Raw genomic sequence first — 19,858 nt, forward strand, 5'->3', positions numbered from 1 at the left:
CAGGAATGCGCTATCATTTAATTATTTTTCAAGTTTAAGTGAGCTTTATGGAATGAGATCATGCCTCAAGCTTCTCAGTTGAGGTAATTTCATTTATAATGGGAAGGAAAAAAGGATCGCATGTGTCTAAGTCATTTAGCATTGCTTCTTCTGAGATGCAATGTACATTTTATACTTCCCATTGAATTTCAGGGCTTCATCTTTTTATAGCATGATGGGCAGAAACTCCACTTAGGCAGTAACTGGGAGACTGATGATTTAGTAGGTCATGTCTTCTGTTCTGTACTAATAAATATCAGTGATGTCGTAGTCTGCCATGACAGAGGTCAGTGCCATTAAATCTGTAAAATCTGTGCAGCTTCGGTAAGGGAAGTTGCGTGGAAGAAGCTGTTTGTTTTGATCTTCTGATATGATGTTGTCTTACCTGGGAAGCCTGGCAAAATGATTCTTGTCCTGCTGTAACTTGTCCCAATTTAACCTAAGTTAGTTCTCTAGGTGAATGAAAAGGAATTGAAAAGGCATGACAGGAGAGGGATGGGGTCCTTTTTCTTGCAATGGCTGCCACTATAGGCTGAAGAAATAAACCAAAACTGGCTCTGGCTGCAAACCTCCAATTTCAATGACCTGAGCTTTATTTTGGCCCATGGTAGAGCTGGGATCAGATAAAAATACATGTATGTGTCTTTGCTTTTTCACATTTGTTGAGATGTAAGGGCTTGGAATTCAGTCTTTTCCTATTTATGTTGCAAGTAAACAATGTTGAGAGGGAGATTTTTTCTGATGCGGGTATCAAAAGTATTAAATAAAACATTAAATAGGTTACCGGAGGAAGAAAATTGGATGCAGTTTATTGGGAGAAATAGAGGTAGTGTAGATAACATGAGCTAGAAGAGATTTATAATGAAGAAGCTACAGTTCAGTCCCATACATGCAGATAAATCATGAACCTGATCAGACAAAACCACTGTTACGATTTATTACATGGATACCCTTAGGGTTTGGTGCCATGGAAATTGTATCTGCAGTCCCTTTTATTTACCGCTATAATGAAACTTACTGTGCAGTTGGATAAAGGAGCAGTGTAAAGAAAACCAATGTATGTATTACCTAAAATGTACAGATCTAATCTGAAGGGTGTTAATTAATTACTTGTATTTTGTAGTCTTTGGTTTACTATTTAATGTTTTGAGTTTTGTCCCTATGCACAGTCATTTCTTAAATATATTTCTTAAATATTCCTGTACGCCTTTTCACGCCTCCGTTTTGAGTTTTGTCCCTATGCGCAGTCATTTCTTAAATGTGGAATATTCCTGTACGCCTTTTCACGCCTCCCAGCTGTCGTGTGCCTTTCCCAGTCAGTCCCTGCTGGGGATGGAGAGAGGGTAATAATGCATGTCGGGGTGTCAGCAAGGGTAAGAGAAACTCCTGAGGAGGTCGTGCCTGTAGGGTAAGTCCACTGAAGTGCTCCCCCATCACAGGATCCGGACTGGAGTTTCAGTAGTACCCAAAGATTAGTTGGCAGGGATTGGAAGAGGAGGAGGAGACACTGGTCTGTGTGCGGGGGTGCCTGGTGAGCGTGGTAGATGTCAGAGACTTCAGCAGACTGTGGGCTGGAGATCCTGCTGTGCCGCTGACCTTGAGCGGGTCACTCCCCCCTCGCCCTTTCTTAGGCCATCTTGAAGAGCTCAAAATAGAAGAGGTTGGCATGGCCCCATGCAGTGACGAGCAGTGTTAGCTGGAGCCTCGAGGAGCTGCTCTAAATCAAGTTAATAAAAGTAATAATCAGATCAAACTCGCTCCGGACCTACCTACTCTTGATAGGATATTAAGAGCTGTTCAGTGGTGTGGCTACCACTCGGGTACTTGAGGCATGTCCTGAAAATGCTTGAGGAATCGAGTTGAATGAGGTTGTTTAAATGGTGTATGAGTAGATAATGAAATGAAATATGTGGCAAAATATTCTAGAATTTGGTGATTAGCTCCATGCAAGATATATTTGAAGTACTCATGTGTGACTGAAAATGCTCATTTCCATTCTGATAAACAAACCAGAAATTCTTTCTCAAATCTTGGCTCTGCCGTGTTCTGTGTGAGAGCAGAAGCTGCTCCTGAGACCTCGGTGTGGAAGCAGCCTCCTTCAAAGCTGCAGACTTGGATAGTGCCGTCCAGGCGTGGAGCACCGGCAGAAGGGAGGTCCTTTGGCTCATATCTGTATCACCCTTACAAGGGGCTTAGCTGATGTAGTACAAGAGGACGGTGCTGTAGACTGGAATGGTTTATTCCCCTGGTTGTGTTCATTGCACCACCTTGGGCTAGATGCACAGGAACAGGCATAAAAGAAAATATATGAAAAAAGAGGTGAAGTCAGAATTATTGGAGTTTTTATTGAAATTCTGCTTACAGTGCTTTAAGAGTTTTGCTTAGAGCAGTATTTACGAATATTTCTATTGCTTGCATATTTTTCTTATGCTTTTCCATTACCATAAGTCAAGCAGTGGTCCAGCACACTAGTGAAAGAAAATGAATACTGACTAGAGAAGAAATATTGTCAAAGACCATGAAAGGAAGCAAATTTCCAGTAGACTAGCAAACCAGTCAGCAAGGCAGGTTTCAATTTACTCTTAGTTATGTATTTGTTTATTTATAAAAAAAAAAAGAGATGAAGATATTTAAAATTTGAATTACTGTACAGAAGAGTAAGCATGTTTGCAGCCATACTGAAAGATCATTGGTTTACTTCTGAGGCTCTCTTGCAAAAATGAGATGTTTTTTGAAGACCTGATTTTTTCCTAAAATCAGAACCTGACAGGTTTAATAATAGCCTTGAAATCAAATCCTAGTTAAACAAAAATAACGTGACGTTGAAATGTTTTAAATGCGTGATTGATTATGTAGTACAAAGGATCCTTGAAGTTTTCAGCATTCCTGATTTTTGCTAGAATTAGTGTGGTTGAAAGATATGAGATACTTATAGTGCCTTTTTATTGTAGGTTTTTAAATTCAGAAGTGTAATACACATTCTGTCACACAGGATTTGACTATAGTCATAGGCCAAAATCAGGGGGAACCTGATTTTGCATATGTATTTTTATTTGCAAATTTCTTTACTAAGTAGCAACTTTTCCTTGTATGCCAGACAGTTGTGTTTTATAAGTCACAGAGCTTCAACCCTCAACTGCTCCAGGTGGTATGTATTAGCGCAGCATGCAGGAATAATCTCTCTTTTATTTCATGCCAAAAATTACAGTAATCAGCAGAGCTGGTCCCTGAAGAATACTTCACACAAGTGTAAGAGAGCTTGTGCTTATTCCAAGACACTGAGTTTTATCTATTTATCAGTAGAAATCCAATTTGAAAATACTAATTAGTTTTGAAATTAATAATGACCTTTAGACTGAGTGCTGAGATTAGACACAAGTAGGAGTCAACAGAGAAAGCGCAGCTCTAGATCCGAACGCCAGAGCAAAATGTTTGTTAGCTCTGCAGTTAATTACCTGATCAGTTCTTCAGTATCTTTAGCTCAAAAATTCTAAGCCACACATTTTCCTGAAGCTCAGTTTTGCCAGGAAGACCTAAACTTTACCAGATATTGTGATATTTGGACCAGGCCCCCTAAAATAATGGATTTAACAAAGATCTTGGACTCAGCCCTTGGCCAAGGACTTCCAGTTCATTTCTACAGAGAGCGCTTAGTTCATCATCCTAATAAAATGGCATTTATCTCGATGTCCAGTCTTCTGAAAGTTACTATATTATTATTTCCTTCCACATGTTTTCAGTACAGGTGAGCAGCTGCCACCAAATAGCTCAGTTTCCAGCAGGACTTATCCTGGCACCCCCTCGTTCTGTTTTCGGACTCCTTTCTCACGGTGGCAGCAGCACAGTTGTAACCGCTTGCTCCTGTTGCAGGGGGAGAAGCACTCAAGTCCTGCACCTTGTCCCTGGTGAAATCCTGCTACAGCTGCCCCGCTGCAGCCCTGTGGCAACCGTTTTCGTAAACTGTGTTATGTAGTCCCCTGGGAGGCTCTGTGAAAGCTGGGTTACAGCACCTTGGCTCTTGCCCTTTGGTTTCTTTTTGCATCTAAGCCCCCATCAGCTAACCCAACCAAACCCAACCCCAAAATAGACACGAAGGTAAAGCTGATGAGGTTTGAGGGCTGACGTCTGATGGTATTGTAGGTCTTTCATTTTTTTCTCTCTTTCGTTTCCTTTTGAACAATGAGATAAATTTTGGTCAGCTGTATTTTCAACATGCAGCATATTTGCTGATAAATACTGGTACTATTTTATCTTTGTACTTGCTACTGTAATGTAGTTTCTGAAGGTGTACAGTTGCATTACAGTTTCCATATATCCATGTTGATATTATATGGTCTCATACTCCTGTTATCTTGTTTCTTTCTGTTCCTCTGTTGGGAACAGTGCCACTTTTTTTTTTTTTTTTAAAAAAAAGCTGTAGGTGGTAAAAAACATTAAGATTCAAATATATGAGTGCTTCTTAATATGATTTATTCATTACTTATTTCCACCAAATTTTGTATTTAACATTTAATATGTTTCTTCATTGAGGCAGCAAGAGAGCATTTGACTACATTAAAAATATAAACCCTGTACTCATAATGAATTCAGTATAAATTTTGACGACTGGCATAAGCTAAGACTGCATGCAGTCAGACAACTTAGGTGCTAATTAGCAGCCTGACAAGTTTTGACATGACAAGAGTCTAAATTCTGTTTGCTTTTATACAGATAACCTACTGAAGTCAATGGAGAAAGTGAGACAGATTTTTGACTTGACAACTTTTAACATCAATAAAGTTCTCACTCAGGAGTTCTTACTCAACATGTTGTATTTCTAATGGCCGCTCTTGTGGTTGAATTCAGTGGGCTTTGATTCAATCAGCTTTCAATTTCTGTATGAAGTGAAAAGCGAATGAAAAAACCCAACCCATAGTAGGTTAGATATAATACTTGAACAGAAAATCTGATCTTAGTAGAAGCACCAAGGAAAAAAATACATGTTAAAAATCACACTATCTAATCTGAAAAAAATTAAGTCTTGAATAGACTTATCATCATCTTGTGATGATAATTTTGACATCACTACAGGACTGAATTAAAAGTATTTCAGTGTTTCTTTTAACTACAGTGCTGAATTTCATGGGGTTTTGATATTTGATTCGAGGATAAATGCAACATCTATGAATACTTTTTCCATTTAAGCTAATGATGTGCTCTCATTTTTACTTGATTGTTTTTGTCCATTCTGAGAATATTATATAAGCTGTATGTAAGGTGTTTTGAGATTTGTTGATCTTGTTGACATCATTGACATAATTTTTTCAGTATGCTTTGTCTGCATCTATTATAAATACTTTTAAATCATGTAGAAAAATGTTTAATTAAAAATCTTTTTCAAAGATTTTCCTTTTCAAATTATAGTATTATTATCCCAGCTTTCCAAGCATTGTTCTTGAAGCAGAGATTTGCAGGGGGAGTATGTGATCTGTTTTCCTCCTGTGGAGTGCAAAACTCAGTACTGTCAGTTATGCAGTGTGATATGCATTATCTTGTAGTTTCAAAATAAGACATCAGAATAATTCCAAAATCGCTACATTTGATTGCTGTTTTTCTCTCCTTTATAGTGTTACTATGTAAACCCTGTTTCTTCAGATGGTTTTGTTAAAACAGACCTCAGTTGTGTTTGTGAAAAGTGGGACTGCAGCCCTGGGGCGATGCAGTGAGATAGGGGAAGAGCAGACAGCGAAGACTGCAATCCCAACTATGCACTCTCCCTTCCGCTTAGCAAATGTAGCCAGATGCTAGCAAGCTATTATTGCCAGTCCATCTCAAAGAAAATCAATTTGTTTTGTTTCAGTTTGTTTTTGTTCCTCACTCATTATTTATAACATTCGTTTGTCATTTTTGTCATTTTGTAGAGCTTCCAAGAGCAGCTGTCAGGATCTTAAGCAACATGACATTCCTTTTTGTGAGTTTGTCATACACAGCTGAGAGTGCCATTGTCACAGCTTTTATTACCTTCATTCCCAAGTTCATCGAGTCACAGTTTGGCATCCCAGCTTCCAATGCCAGCATCTACACTGGTAAGGCGTTGCCACGTAGTGTAACGTTGAAAGCGTTGGCGTTCTTTGACTAATGAAATGAATCAATGTAGGAATGAACCAAAAATGTGCTTGTCAGAACAGGTGATTGGACACAGCTTCGGCTATTTGCTTAGATATTCAAGCTGTTCTTTGATATTTGCTATATGTGTTTAGTAAAACGTGAACCCATTTATATTGTTAAAGAGCTGTTTTTTTTTACGTAAGCCTAGACAGACATGTTAATGGTCTTCAGGGCGGAAAAATACAACAAAAAGAAGCTAGAAAACCCACAGGCATTATTGCGGTTTGTGTGCCTTAAAAGGTCTTTTAAAGCTGTTCTTATTTTATGTGAATTTTACTTCATCTTTGGTCTTTAAAATATACTAATCTTTCTTTTTCCCCAGTGATGAGTTGTTTATCTGTCCCATCCTTCAGTTATCTCTCCCTTCCAGGCTGGTGGTTTTCTCCTTATTTACGTACTAACACTGAGCGCACCAGGATCTGGTCTAGTCAGGAGAGCTCCCCAAATCCTCTCCCCTCTGCCATTGCAGGTCTGAGGCCCATCTTTTGCAGGTGTGGAACTTTCCCTGCTGCCACAGCAGGTTGGCCAAGTCCAACTTCTAACAGAGCTACAAACCACAAAATTTCAAGCTTCATACTGCTCCACAGGAGGGAGAGATGGGAACTTCCCTAGGGAAAGGGGCCAAAATGTTGTGCAGAATTGGGGCCCATGTCATGCAGATCATGTCCCTTCTCTCCTTGCTGCCTCAAAGACACTTGTCTTTATAAACATCTTTTTGACTTCTCCATAATGCTTCCCATATAAAATAGCTGCTAATAGCTAGGCAGGTTAGTTCTTTGCTCCCTCATACGTCTAGATATTTAGATATTTTTCCTGAGAAGGAGTGATGGAGTGGAGAGTGAGTTTTGGGAACAAGGGTGAATTATGGGGTGAAGCTGCCCCGGAGCATCAGTCAAGGAAAAGACAAAAAGTAGCAGAAGAAAGAGAGACAAAGACACACACACCTCACATGGGAATCGTTTGTCACCTGCAATGGCTGGAAGAAACGTGAGGAGTCTTTTTAGGGTGTGGAGGGGAAATATCAGAGAAGCACCATGTGGTGACGTATGTTTGAGAGCTTGCTGGCATGAGATTTTCTTCAGAGCATGAAGTCCCTGTGTTCTGTATGTGAAGAGGAAATATTGATTGATGGGACTGTGATTCTATCTAAAGCTTAGGGTAGCTACACACGCATAGAAGTTTTTCTGTAATGAGTCTTGACGAGATTGCTGCTCCGTAACTGGCTTTGTTCTCAGGTTAAATCTGAAACATTCTTGCCAGACAAAATATTCAACAGCCAGTACGTTAAAAGAGGAAAAGATGACATGACCCTATGCAGGGTGTGAAGCTATTAACATCTGTTGTTTTCCCTGTTATAAATTGCTTGATAAAGACTATTACAGTGAACCAGAAGCAGACCATGAAATAGCTGGATGCGCAACACGAACAAGTGAGCACTGCTTCCACAACTTCAATTCCTAAACTTAGCATTAAAGTCAACAGTTGTTATTAATTTTATAAATTCTTCTAGTAGGAAAAATGGGAAAAGGAAACTTGGAGATTCTGTATTGCTACTGGCAAATCTAGGAAAAGACATGTCCAGTTTACAAACTTCTGGTTAGCAAAAGGAGGACTTATGTGTTATTTATATTACTACATCTATAGTTCATATGTACATCACCAGCTGAGTACATGTGCCTGCTGAATCTCTTTATGTTACTGATGTGGATTTTTTATTGGTCATTTTCTGTCTCAATTCAGGAATTCTTCAATTAAATCTCAATTTGTTCTATTTTTAAACAAACCTGGCATTAATCATCAGCAAAAGCACTGTGTGCCAAACTTCACGTCTTGAACTTGCTTATGGTGCGGTCTTGTCTTTTTTGGAGTTTTGTTTTCTGTTTGTAGAGTAGGTGGCATTCAGCCTCCAGGCTTTCTCAAGTCCAAAAACAAAAAAAGAACTTTGACTTTTGGTTGCAGGTAGACCTTAGACAAATCCACGTTAAAATTTCGGGTGCTTTGCTAGTGGATTTACTTGTAAAAAAGAGAGTTACAATTCAAATAATATGTAATTGGAAGAACTGCACACTATATATTATAAAACACCACTTTATAATCTATATAGGTCTGGTAACTTCTGCTAAAATGGTTATGAACACATTGGATCTACCTTTAGTTCTAGAAAAGAAATAGCATGTATCTCAGACAGAATTGGTTTGAAGATCTCCATGATATTCCCTTTGGAAGTGTAGCCCGCTTAGCAGATATTGCAGTTTTCTGTTCCCAGACTATTAGTAGCTGTTAAGATCATCTTTTGCTGCTGTGGAAAGCCTCAAGTGCCGCAGCATCCTGACAACAGCAAAAAGGACAAAGCTTGAAAATTGCTGACTGAAATCTGATATTGCCTCAAAGCACTGTACCCAGGAGTGTGTTTGGCACACGCACAATTCCTGTAAGCCAAACTGTCATAAAATGAAGGAGAGTGCACTGCAACAGCTTAGTATCAGATCTTAAGCTTTATTCCTCTAAATACCTTTGAAAAAGAAGAATGCATGTCCTGATTAGATGTACATGCTTTGCTTTGCCCTGGAAGCTTGTCTGGAAGTGCCCTGTAGTAGCTGCATTTCTTTGACAGTACATCACTTCTGATTTCACATCCCCTGCAGAAAGAGAGGGAAATAAGGATGAAGAGTTTGTACTTAGGGCAAAAGAAACCTGTCAGACTTCCTGACACGTAGGAGGGAATGAGCATTTCTCTCTACTGCTTTCACCACAAACAGTGAAATCCGCTCTTGCCCTTCCAGTTTCCCCCCGAGTTTTTCCATCACCAGTCCCACTCTGCATGGAGGAATATGTCTTTATACTTCTTCTGTGTAGGCTTTTCTTTACCTTTCCATCCTCCTGAAGGAGACCGTGCCTTGGCGGGCAATTTGCTCGTGTTCTTCTCCTCATTTTTAATGTTCTGATCTTCATGGTATGGCAAAAGATGGATGAAAACGGCAGCGCAATGTAATTCACTAGTGGGAGAACCACTAATCTAATGTCTCGCAAAATATTTACATGCTCAGTTTTGACAAGGTACTAGACATAGACAGACAGATTCTTAGTTCCAGTGAAAGACTTTTCCAATATCCCTGCCCTCAAGAGGATAAGAAAAAAAAGGTAAATTCAGATCCAAAAGAGGTTAAGAACTGAAAACTAAGCTATAAGGTGGAAGGAAGAAGAATAAAATACTGAGACTAACTTATTGGCAGTAAGCCCTTACCTTGGGCTAGGTCCTTAGTTCATATAACTGATGCCGCTGTGGATTTGGTCCATGGAATTTGATTCACCTGGCAGGCATGTTTTAGAAGGTGTTGCAAGTGATTGCAGTCTGCCTTCAGCGTGGATGTGGGCTTCTCTGACACAGATTTTGCAGAGCAGGGCATGCCTGGTAGACTCAGATGGCTGAGTTACCATTTTCACCCAGAGAGAACATTTTCAGTGCAAGTGAAAGGATTTGCATTATTTCTTTCCCTTGTTCTTATTCAGTCATTGAAAGTGAGAGATATAACAGCTTGAGCGAGATAACAGCTTTGAACTTTGTGAAAATCATTTAATTCTCCTAGAAGGACTTATACATTTAAATTCTGCTCTTATGAGAAGGACTGGTTTTGAGTCTGTGAAGGGTTATTATTAAGTATCTGCCTCATGAAATGACATTTTATTTTATAATGCCATTGGTGATGACAGTATAATTAGATGGCAACTATTTTTACCTCTTATTTTTACTTTCACGATCTCAGCATTTTGATAAATATATCACCTTTAGACAAATTAGCAGAGAATGAGAATGCTTTCCAATAATATTGAAGATATTTGCAAGTGATAGTCTTACCGGCTTCTTTAAAAAGAAGACCAACATCTTTAAGAATTTGGATTATAAAGTTTAGCTCCCTAAATGCAGCTTCCACAAGTTGTTCAAATTCCATATTTATGTGGAATGCATCTTTATTAGCAAAGGCCTTATTTAAAGACCTTCTCACATGTCAGCGAGAAGCAAAAGCCAAGGGAAGCTAAGAAGTGCAAGACAATCGCTGACAACACCACCTCCGGCCCTGGGAAGTGAGGACAGCCCGGTGACATGTTGCTGAACTGCCACCTTATAACTGCAGCAGCAGAGCGACAGAAATTTCATAGGCATGTCCTTTGTGTCTTAAACTTACCCTAATACTAATTCTAGTATCTTCATTTCTTTAGTCATGTTCAATGAGTTTGCACTCCACATGGCTCTGCTGAGATGAATGGGGCTGCCAATGTAGGAAAGTGCTATTCAGCTTGAGTAAAGTATCCAGAAGGCAGAATTTGCAGCCAGGCTCACTTGTGCGCTCCCAAGTGGGAAGGCTTCTGGGGTCCTGCCTGAGGTTAACGCTTGTGCTTCACTGGAATTAATCATGAGAGCAGGAAGAGGAAGGTTTCAGTCCGAATCTGGATTTCTTCAAATTTTCAGTAATTAAACTGGAGCAATGTGTATCCCTTCTCCCCATTCTAAAATAAATACAAAGCAATGTTTCTGCTTGTAAGTACAATAGTTCTCTTATAGTGCTTTGGCTGCTGGTAATATCATAAGGAGGCTTTTATTAATTCTTTGACAACACTCCAGAGGTTTGAAAAGTCTGACTCAGTTTGCTAGCAGAGAATTAGACAATGGAGATCTTAGTGCAGCATTTGTAGTCATCTAATTAGGGAATGAAACCAATATTTATGTTTTATACCATTTCTATAGGTCCTGTTTTAATGTTGCTCGATTTTCTTCCTGGCAGGTGTGATTATTGTACCAAGTGCTGGTGTTGGTATTGTCCTAGGTGGCTACATTATAAAAAAGCTGAAACTCGGTGCGAGAGAGTCTGCAAAGTTGGCTATGATCTGCAGTGGTGTGTCTCTGCTCTGCTTTTCAACTCTCTTCATTGTTGGATGTGAGAGCATTAATCTAGGGGGAATAAATATACCTTACACGACTGGGTAAGTATCTTGGAATCACCTGTAGCAAAACCAGCTTTTTCCAATAAGCCTGATAAAGAAATGTAAAAAATGCTGGCAGCTGATGTATTGAAGAAGCCACATGTTCAAATGAGAATTGGGTGAGTATTGTGATATAAACACATGCTGTTACTGTGTGGCCCTTTGGCTTTACATCTAGTTTATAATGAAACTTATGTAATAACTCACCTTTTTGAGGGATGGGAAAACGCATTAGAATGTACTTCAGTGATTTTTACAGGGAAATAAGAACAGTGTCCTCTGTAGATTGCTGAGAGTTTAGTTGGTTTTTCAAAATGTTTCTTTTCTGCTCATGGAAATTGTGAAAATACTAAAGATTATATCTGAATAGATTTGTTTATTAACAGCATAATACTGTCTTAGGTCTACAGTCCCTATTTGAGAGGAATCACTTGGGCAGGAATCACTTCAGCACTTACTGAATCATTATCAAGACAGGGTCTAGATCATAACCCTTAACAGTATATTGAGAATAAAGAAGACTGTCATGAAAAAGAAGGTGTGGATGTAGGAAGGTATTGGGAGTGAGGGGTTTAGGCTGTGACATGAAGAAATGCATAGAAGGCCATTTTAAAAAAATGAGGGCTATTTGGAAGGCAGACAGTGTGGTAAAATTTGTGAGAAGGTGTTTCACTGGAAGGTAATTCCTCAGAAGCCTGATCATGAGCTTTTATTTTCTTTTTTATTTTGAGGTTTGGAAGACAGTGTAGAAGTGCGGAGCAGGAAAAGAGATGATCAAATGGGGAAAAAAAGAACTACAGTGGAGCAGTGAGCAAGCCAAGTGAAAAACAAAGAAGAAAAATAGGAAGCAAACGAGTATGAAAATAGGCACTGTTTACACAGAGAATATTTTGCATTGCGTGTTGCTGGGTGTTACTACATTGCTGTCAAACCCGAATCCTAGAGCAAGAAAAACCAGCAACTGGAAGTCATGAGCTGGTGGAAAGATTGTTTACTCCTTTGTATTCTTAATACCTGGAGTTAAAGCTTGGTGCTGAGGGGCTGACTGTAGAGGGGAGTAGCATGGTGATATATCCTCGTCTGAGCATAGTGGGCTGAAGAAGGAGAGAACGAGGATGGGAAGGGGGTGGAATGCTTTGATTGTCCACCTTCTATTGATGTTTGTGACAGCCTGTGGGCGTAGATGAAGAAATTAAAATTTTTAGGAATTAAAACATAAATTTCAGATAACAATTAGTTGAACTGTGTGGCAAGTCAGAATGCCTCTGCCTGGCTAATGAGAAGGCTGTAGTTTGTGAGAAAGTGCTATTTAATTTAAATCTACTAAATTGAAGACAAAGCAAACTATTGCTGTATAACACATAACCTTCACACTGGAATTGTTAGAGTATCTAATTTTTTTTTTTGCAGTAATTAATAAAATTTGCAGTAAATACATAGCATGAATTGAAATAGGCATCTATTCACAGCTGTTCTGGAAGTCTACAGTAGCATTACTTCTTAACCACCTTCATCTAATTGTTCTTATTGAGAAAAGAGGTGAGAGGTGGTAATGGCAAAATTCTTGAAAGTGTTGAGGTATATCAACTCTTTGAAGTCAGTATAAAAATCAGTATAATATCATCAGAAACTGAGAATTGCCAGCATGGAGTAAAGCATGGTTTGGGAGTTTGCAGCCCCAGCCCTCTATAATTTTTTTTAAAGCAGAGATCAAATCCAAATTTATTATCAAATTGATAATAAAGAAACAGCACTAGGCCTAAATTCATCTTGAATATCTGACATGATAAACATTCTCTTAATCCTCATGGTCCATCATTTGATAGCTTCGAATAATTTACTTGGTAGGCAACTCTTTAACTCGGACATCAATGTTATTGTACATGTAACAAAAAAGCATGTTTTCATTTTGAGGTTTAATAAAACACATACTTCATTCTCTAGTTCCAATGCAGTGCAGCGTTATGGACATCAAAGCCAGTTCAACAGGCTGGATTGGCAAGGAGAAGCAGTACAGGTACTTGGTTCAGAGTAGATGCCTTGCATGATGCTCTACCTTAACATGGTTATGCAGGGGCTGATGTCTGAGCTACCTGTGATGGCAGCAGCCCGGAGATCTCAGCTGCATTGGGCAGTGTAGACATACCCTGCAGGAGAATCTTCTCTGGACAAACATGTTCAGTTCCACAGTTCTTTTCTTTTACATATAAAAAGTAGGGTTTTTTCTGTGATGAACTGAGCTATAAACCAGTACAGAGGAGAATGATAAGCTGGGTTTTAGTTAACAGAGAAGTATGTGCATACCAGTACTCAGCGAAGAAGGCAATGATATTTCATAATTCAGTATGTTTCATAACTCAGTATTTTTCTAACTGTACCAGCTGCGAGAAAGTGGATGGGACCTGGAGGCATGCACAGATTAGAATACATTTGCAAGGATTTTCTGCTGGTTTATGTTGGGCACAAGCAGTTTTGCTGTTGTTGTGTGTCATCAGCAGTTCTGTTATCAGGGAGGTCAAGGTCACCTCTGTATTATACATCTCAGCATTTTAGAACCTGTTGTTCCATCCCCCAGCCTTGTCGCTGAAGGCACGTTTGATATTTGAACACAGTGTAAGGACCTTTATGTCAAACCGCAATATGGCATCCCTTCTCTTGCACCATAACCAGCATCCGAATGGGAAGTCCTGAATCAGTATATTATCTCCTCGTCCAGCAGCTTTTGAAGATCTCGAAGGATGGCCACTCCACAGCCCCTCTGGGCAGCCTGTGCTGGTGCTCAGTCACCCTCACAGTTTCCTGACGTTCAGAGGGAACCTCCAGTATTTCAATTTGTGCCCATTGCCTCTGGTCCTGGCACTGGGCACCACTGAAAGAGCCCAGCTATGTCCTCTTTGCACCCTCCCTTCAGGTATTTGTATACACTGATGAGATCCCCCTGAGCCTTTTCTTCTCCAGGCTGGACAACCCCAGCTCTCTCAGCCTTTCCTCAAAGGAGAGGTGCTCCGATCCCTTCAGCATTTTAGTGGCCTTTCACTGGACTCTCTCCAGTACGTCTGTGTCTGTCTTTTACCGGGGAGCCCAGAACTGGACCCAGCACTGCAGGTATGGCCTAACCAGTGCTGATTAAAGGGGAAATAGCAGAGATCAACTGCTTTGGTTGTTTGGAGACCTGTCGTTTCCATGTTTTATGGTATGAGAAAACTAAAATAGGCTCCATGGGGAACTTACTCATGGTGACAGATTCCTGGGTTAGTTCAGTTCCATCTCTCACTTTTCTGGTATGTAATGAGTCAAAACAGACCCTTTTTGATTGCTTTCTGTTGTTTTGGTGCAATTAAAGTTTAGTTAAAGCATGCAATCGACTTACTGAGGCACTTCACATAAAAAATATTCTATTCTTCCTCTTGTACCACCAGTTTGGGTTTCTGTTATTCTATCTTTTTCAGTCTAATATGCCAGTTGGATCCCTTAACTTCAAAGCAGTGACTAATTGGATCAGAACAATAACAACAAAGAAGAAATCTAGTGAGAGGGTCCCTTGTTCGGCAGCTACACAAAAATTGCATCATTGCTGCGATTCCAGCTGCTTGCCAACAAGGAGACTGCAGATCTCTGCCATCCAGAATGTCCTTCAATACCAAACCAAAAATATTGCTATCAAATAAAGATAATCCTCTTAAGTATTAAGATAATAGAAATTAAGATTATAGAAATTATGTGGTGAGAGGTTATCTCCTCTCCTTTGTATTTCCTTGGTCCTGTAGGTTACTACAGTGGTCTAAATAAATATGAATAAAACCAGGTGCAAACCAATTCTTTGTTTAGATGTTACCATAATATAGTCAGGCACTGGTATTTTTTAAACTGCATTTCATTTAGATGGTAGCCTCATGGGAGGAGGGTCCACCTTTTTTTCCCCAATATGTGTGCACTGACTGTCAGCACAATGAGGTTCCAGTCCAAGCCTGGGTGTATGAAATAACAGGTCACAGCTCTAAAAACTCCAGGCAATAAATCTCACCTTACACTTTCCCTTTTCTTACTTTATTCCTATACCACAAGCCTTCCACAGAGTAATAGTTGGAGAGGAGAACAGGATTTAGAAAAAAAATGTGTTAGGAACTAGTGTCCCTTTTATCATTAGTCACATCTAATAAAGGTCTCCTCTTTATTAGCTTTACCAGCATCATGTCATGAAGACACAGAACAGTCTCCCCGAGAAGTAAACAAATGCAATTTGTCAGATGGGATTCTGGGTTTTGTCCCAGCACACGTGTTTAGCAGACTTGCAGTTGAATCTTACTAATGAAAGGAGCGGTGTCATTGTTTGTAATTGAAGGACCAGTTCAGGAAACGCTGTCGTTTGGGGCTGGTTTCTGTTAGTGTGCTCGTGCATGATGGGTGTCCTTGGCAGCTCAGGTGCAGCAGCGCTGCAAGTTGACAGCATCTGAACCCACCGAAACAGACGGGATAGCTCTTTCTCAGACATGCTGTGTGTCTACAGCAGTGGGTGCATTGAAACTAAGCTGCTTTTCCCAGAGGCCAGCTCACGAGCAGGACATACTAGCTTCGGTGCAATTTCCCTAAGAGCTTGCTCTTTCTGACCAGTGCAGGTAAATCTGCGATGTGCTGTGCAGTAACTCAGGGATCAGCTCTGGAGCCTCCAACATAGGAAAGACAGAGCCCTGTTGGAGTGGGTCCAGAGGAGGACCACAAAGACAATCAGAGGGCTGGAGCACCGCTGCTATGAAGGCAGTCTGAGAGAATTGGGGTTGTTCAGCCTGGAGAAGAGAAGGCTCCGGGGACACCTTATAGCAGCCCTCCGATCCCTAAAGGGGGCCTACAGGAGAGCTGGGGAAGGACTGTTTACAAGGGCATGTAGTGATAGAACGAGGGGTAATAGCTTCAAACTGGAAGAGGGTAGGTTTAGATTAGATATTAGGGAGAAATTTTTCACTTTGAGGGTGGTGAGGCACTGGAACACATTGTGCAGAGAAGTTGTAAAAGCTCCATCCCTGGAGGTGTTTAAGGCCATACTAGATGGAGCTTTGAGTGACCTGGTCTAGTGGGAGGTGTCCCTGCCCATGGCAGGGGGTTGAAACTAGATGATCTTCAAGGTCCCTTCCAACCCAAACCATTCTATGATTCTATAAGTGCTCTGTTTTCCTTTGTGGAGAGTAGGCAGCCTTTCTGTGTCAGAAGGCCGGTTTAGTTGAGCACTTCGTGTCAGCTTATTGCTGGAAAAATACGTATTTCCAAGAAAAAATTATCCCTTCCTGGGAGAAGCGTTCATAAAAATCTCTCATAATATGTGCTATATGGTAGATGTCATGCGATCAAAATGGGGTTACATAGGTATGTGTCAGTAGAGATTTCATGTCCCCAGCATCTGAATTCGTTCATCCTTCATTAGTTTCCCCTCACTGAAAGAGGGGTGAACAATGAGTGAACAGTGAAGGTAATAAAGATGAAAGCATGAACTTCTTATAACTGTCAGATAATGAACTTGTGGAAACAAAGTTAATAGATGATTTTGTGTCTCACATATTCTTGAAAGGATGAAAAAATATCTCTTTGCGTGCAAGGCATTTACTGTAAGCAACAAAAAAAGTCCCCCAAATAAACCTTACAGTGATTTGCTGAGGTACAAAAGGTGATGAAAGCTGGAGAGACATAGCTCGCAGTAGCTTGTTATTAGTTTGAGCATATTTGCTTTGCGTATCCATAAACTTAAGGATTCTTCCGGGGCAAACAAAAAAATGCCCCTGAGATTAAATTGTCATAGTGGTCTCAGTTCGGTTTCCAGTTTCATGCTTCTCATTTCTTGCATGTCTGATTTCATTCACCTTTATTTTTAAGCTGATTTCCTAACCTCCGTGTCATGGTAATGTTCAGCAATGCAGCTGAAGCGAGTTAGCTACATAAGCGGAGCGAGCCTGGAAGCGGGCTGTCCTGCCTGCGGGACAACATGACCCATCTGCTGCTGAGAAAGGTTTTACATGATGGTGGGATAAGAGGGCAGAAGAATGCATCTAACAGGGTGGGAGAGGTTGGAGAGGGGAACCCGAGCTGTGCCTTTCCCGGCAGCCTGGGTTGTCCGGGGACCTGTCCATGTGCAGGGTGGCAGAGCCCTGCTGGCAGCCGGGACATGGGCACAAAGGTCTCCCAGGCAGGCTGAGGAGCCACTGCTTACCCCAAATATTCAGGCATCTGGAACATCCAGCTCAGCAGGCTGCCAAGGAGCTTGCGAAACTCCAAAAACGCTGCCTCTCTTGTTGGTGTGAAAAAACTTCTGTCACTGTGCTGCTGAAATCAGTATGTTGCTGAGGAATGTTTTGATGATTTGGTGTTTTCCGTCAGAGAAAAGGTTCTGTTGAGAGATTACTGGAAAAGTCTGCCTGTTGCTATATGACTTGTTGCTGCATATTGGCTTCTGGAATCCAGTGTGGTATAATAAGACAAGTTTCAGCTGATAGCTGAGAAGGCGACAGAACCAATATCAGTCCTGGATATTTAATTTCCTGCTCAAGCTCCAACTTGTTTCTAAAACTGTGCCTTGTTTGTTTATGGCGCAAGAAAGAAAACACTCAGAAAGGCTTTGGTTAGCATCCAAATAGCCCATAAAGTGTAAAGTAGCTCCAAGAGCTAAATTTGTGAACCTGATTTGTGTGATCAGTAGACAGTCAATAAATATTTAAGAGGGAGTTAGTAACACTTGATCGGCTACAAAAGTGCCCAGCTGGAAAGACAAGCATATCCAGCAAAAGCAAATAGTGGTGTATAAATACATTAAAAATGAGTCAAGTGGAAGCCACTAAGCAGCAGTCATACTGCTTAGTGTCACTAATGACAGGAGGTGAGGTGACAGATGACACGGGTGACAGTCGTTGTGTGTAGAGTGGCTCCTGAGCTGAGTCTCTGATCTATTTGGGTGTAGAAGGTGGGAGCAGAAGAACGTCCCTTGTGGTCTGTGGGGCAGCTGGGATGCAGTAAGTCTGATCCTAGCTATTTACCTTTACAGCGGTCCTGCCCACCCATTACAGATGTGAAAGGAAGGAGAAGGGGGACACTAGATGATCTCCAGAGGTCCCTTCCAACCCTGACCATTCTGTGATTCTGTGATTCTGTGAGACAGCAGCCCTCGTGAAGCTCTGCAGCCCTGGCAGTCTGTGAGCGTGTGTACAGGATCTCAGGGGTTCAGCCACAAACCCAATCAGGTTCCTGTTCAGCTCCTGCCTGGCTGAGGAGGTGCTAAAATTCCCTGGATATCTACTGATCTGCTTAGAGCAGAGATACGTGAGCTAGTTTTAAACAGCAGTGGCCTCTCTGTGGCACCGTTGAGCAATACTGAGAGCAGGGCAAACAAGGCAGCACAGTTAATTCAGTATTATGCTGCAGTGCCCGATGTGGAGAGGTTGTGCATACCAACCTAATTCCCAAGGCAAGGTTTTTGCTTATGGTGCATGTTCATATACTCGTGCTCCAACAGAGCTCAGTACTTAGCTCTGCCTGGTTTTGCAGATTCTGCAGGGTCAAACTGGCATTTGTTCTCAGAATTTCTGGTCTTCTGGACTGGACTGCACAGTGGACCACAGGCAGAGATAGGATGGTGCCTGCAGCTCCACTTATCACTCAGGTGTGAGAAGGCAAAGGGCGCAGTCTTCTCCTGGAGTTGGGGATTTTCATACATATATTCTAGCCTCTGGAAAAGGCCTTTAAATTTTACTCCTGCAACCTCCACTCTCTATCGCATTCATCCGTTCATGGATTACTTTAGTATTCTTTGGAAGCTGAGTTTTCATATGTAATCAGTGGGCTACTGGATAACGATGCAATGGAGGACACTTTTTGCTTCCATTTGTGAAAAAAAAAAAGCCAGCTAGTTTAAAAGTACAGGCAGTAAGAGGAAGGAGGGACTGCCTTGTTTCACGGAGCTAGGCAGATCCCTCCTCTTGGGAGAAGATTCAGAAGCTGTGTCCCTCCGTGGGTCAGAGTGACTGTAGCCATGAGCCACAGCATCTTGCAAGCTGTAGAACACTGGCGAAAGGTTGCATATGGAGTGTTCAAAGTAACCTTTCAAAATAAGCTAATGACACACCAAAGGGTTCTGGTACCACTGTAATAAAACCCACAAGAAAAAAAAATAATATCCAAAGCAGCGTTCTCAAAGCACCACCTTTCTTCGGTGTTCAGCTACCATGCTCTCTAGCTATAAAGAGTCCCAAAACCATGCAGGTGACAGGCCTGGCCCTGTCTTCTCTGTCTTTTGAGCTAAACTAGATCTCTGCCATTGTGACCACTGTGGAGAAAGTAGAGGAGTGCATTGACTGAAGAAGGACTTAGGGACATGTTTGAAATAAGTGAATTCTTTCCAAAACCCAGATTAAGCTTATTTTGGACCCTTCAATCACAGAGATCAGTATAGTTACCTATTCTCAAGGACTCCTGAATTGAAATAAGATAGTGTTTGTATTTTGGACAGAGTTCTCCAAGTGACCAAGCATAGAATCATGTGTGGTTTTAGAAGATCCTGTGCTAGGGAGCCAGGTAGGTGCAGGTGTTTAAGCTGCTGTGACTCAAAGATGGGAAGGAAGCATTTGAAATATGAACAAATCCACAAGGGATAGATATGTGTTTCCCGCTGATATGCGCTTTGTTAGCATTGGCCACTATGTTTAACAGTTATTGT

The 19,858-nt window shown here is 40.9% G+C and overlaps 1 protein-coding gene across 1 annotated transcript in view; it reads left to right on the top strand.

Moving 5' to 3' along the window:
* Positions 1–19,858, top strand: part of SLCO5A1 (solute carrier organic anion transporter family, member 5A1) — a gene marked incomplete at its 5' end in the record, with an annotated part of 79,847 nt that overhangs the window by 46,036 nt on the left and 13,953 nt on the right. Inside the window, 2 exons of the mRNA XM_009886219.1 lie at positions 5,940–6,104; positions 10,968–11,166. Coding sequence (XP_009884521.1) covers positions 5,940–6,104; positions 10,968–11,166 — 364 coding nt within the window. The remainder of the gene's footprint in view (positions 1–5,939; positions 6,105–10,967; positions 11,167–19,858) is intronic.

Source organism: Charadrius vociferus, unplaced genomic scaffold (assembly GCF_000708025.1).
Source record: "Charadrius vociferus isolate BGI_N301 unplaced genomic scaffold, ASM70802v2 scaffold885, whole genome shotgun sequence".
NCBI classification, from domain to species: Eukaryota; Metazoa; Chordata; class Aves; order Charadriiformes; family Charadriidae; genus Charadrius; species Charadrius vociferus.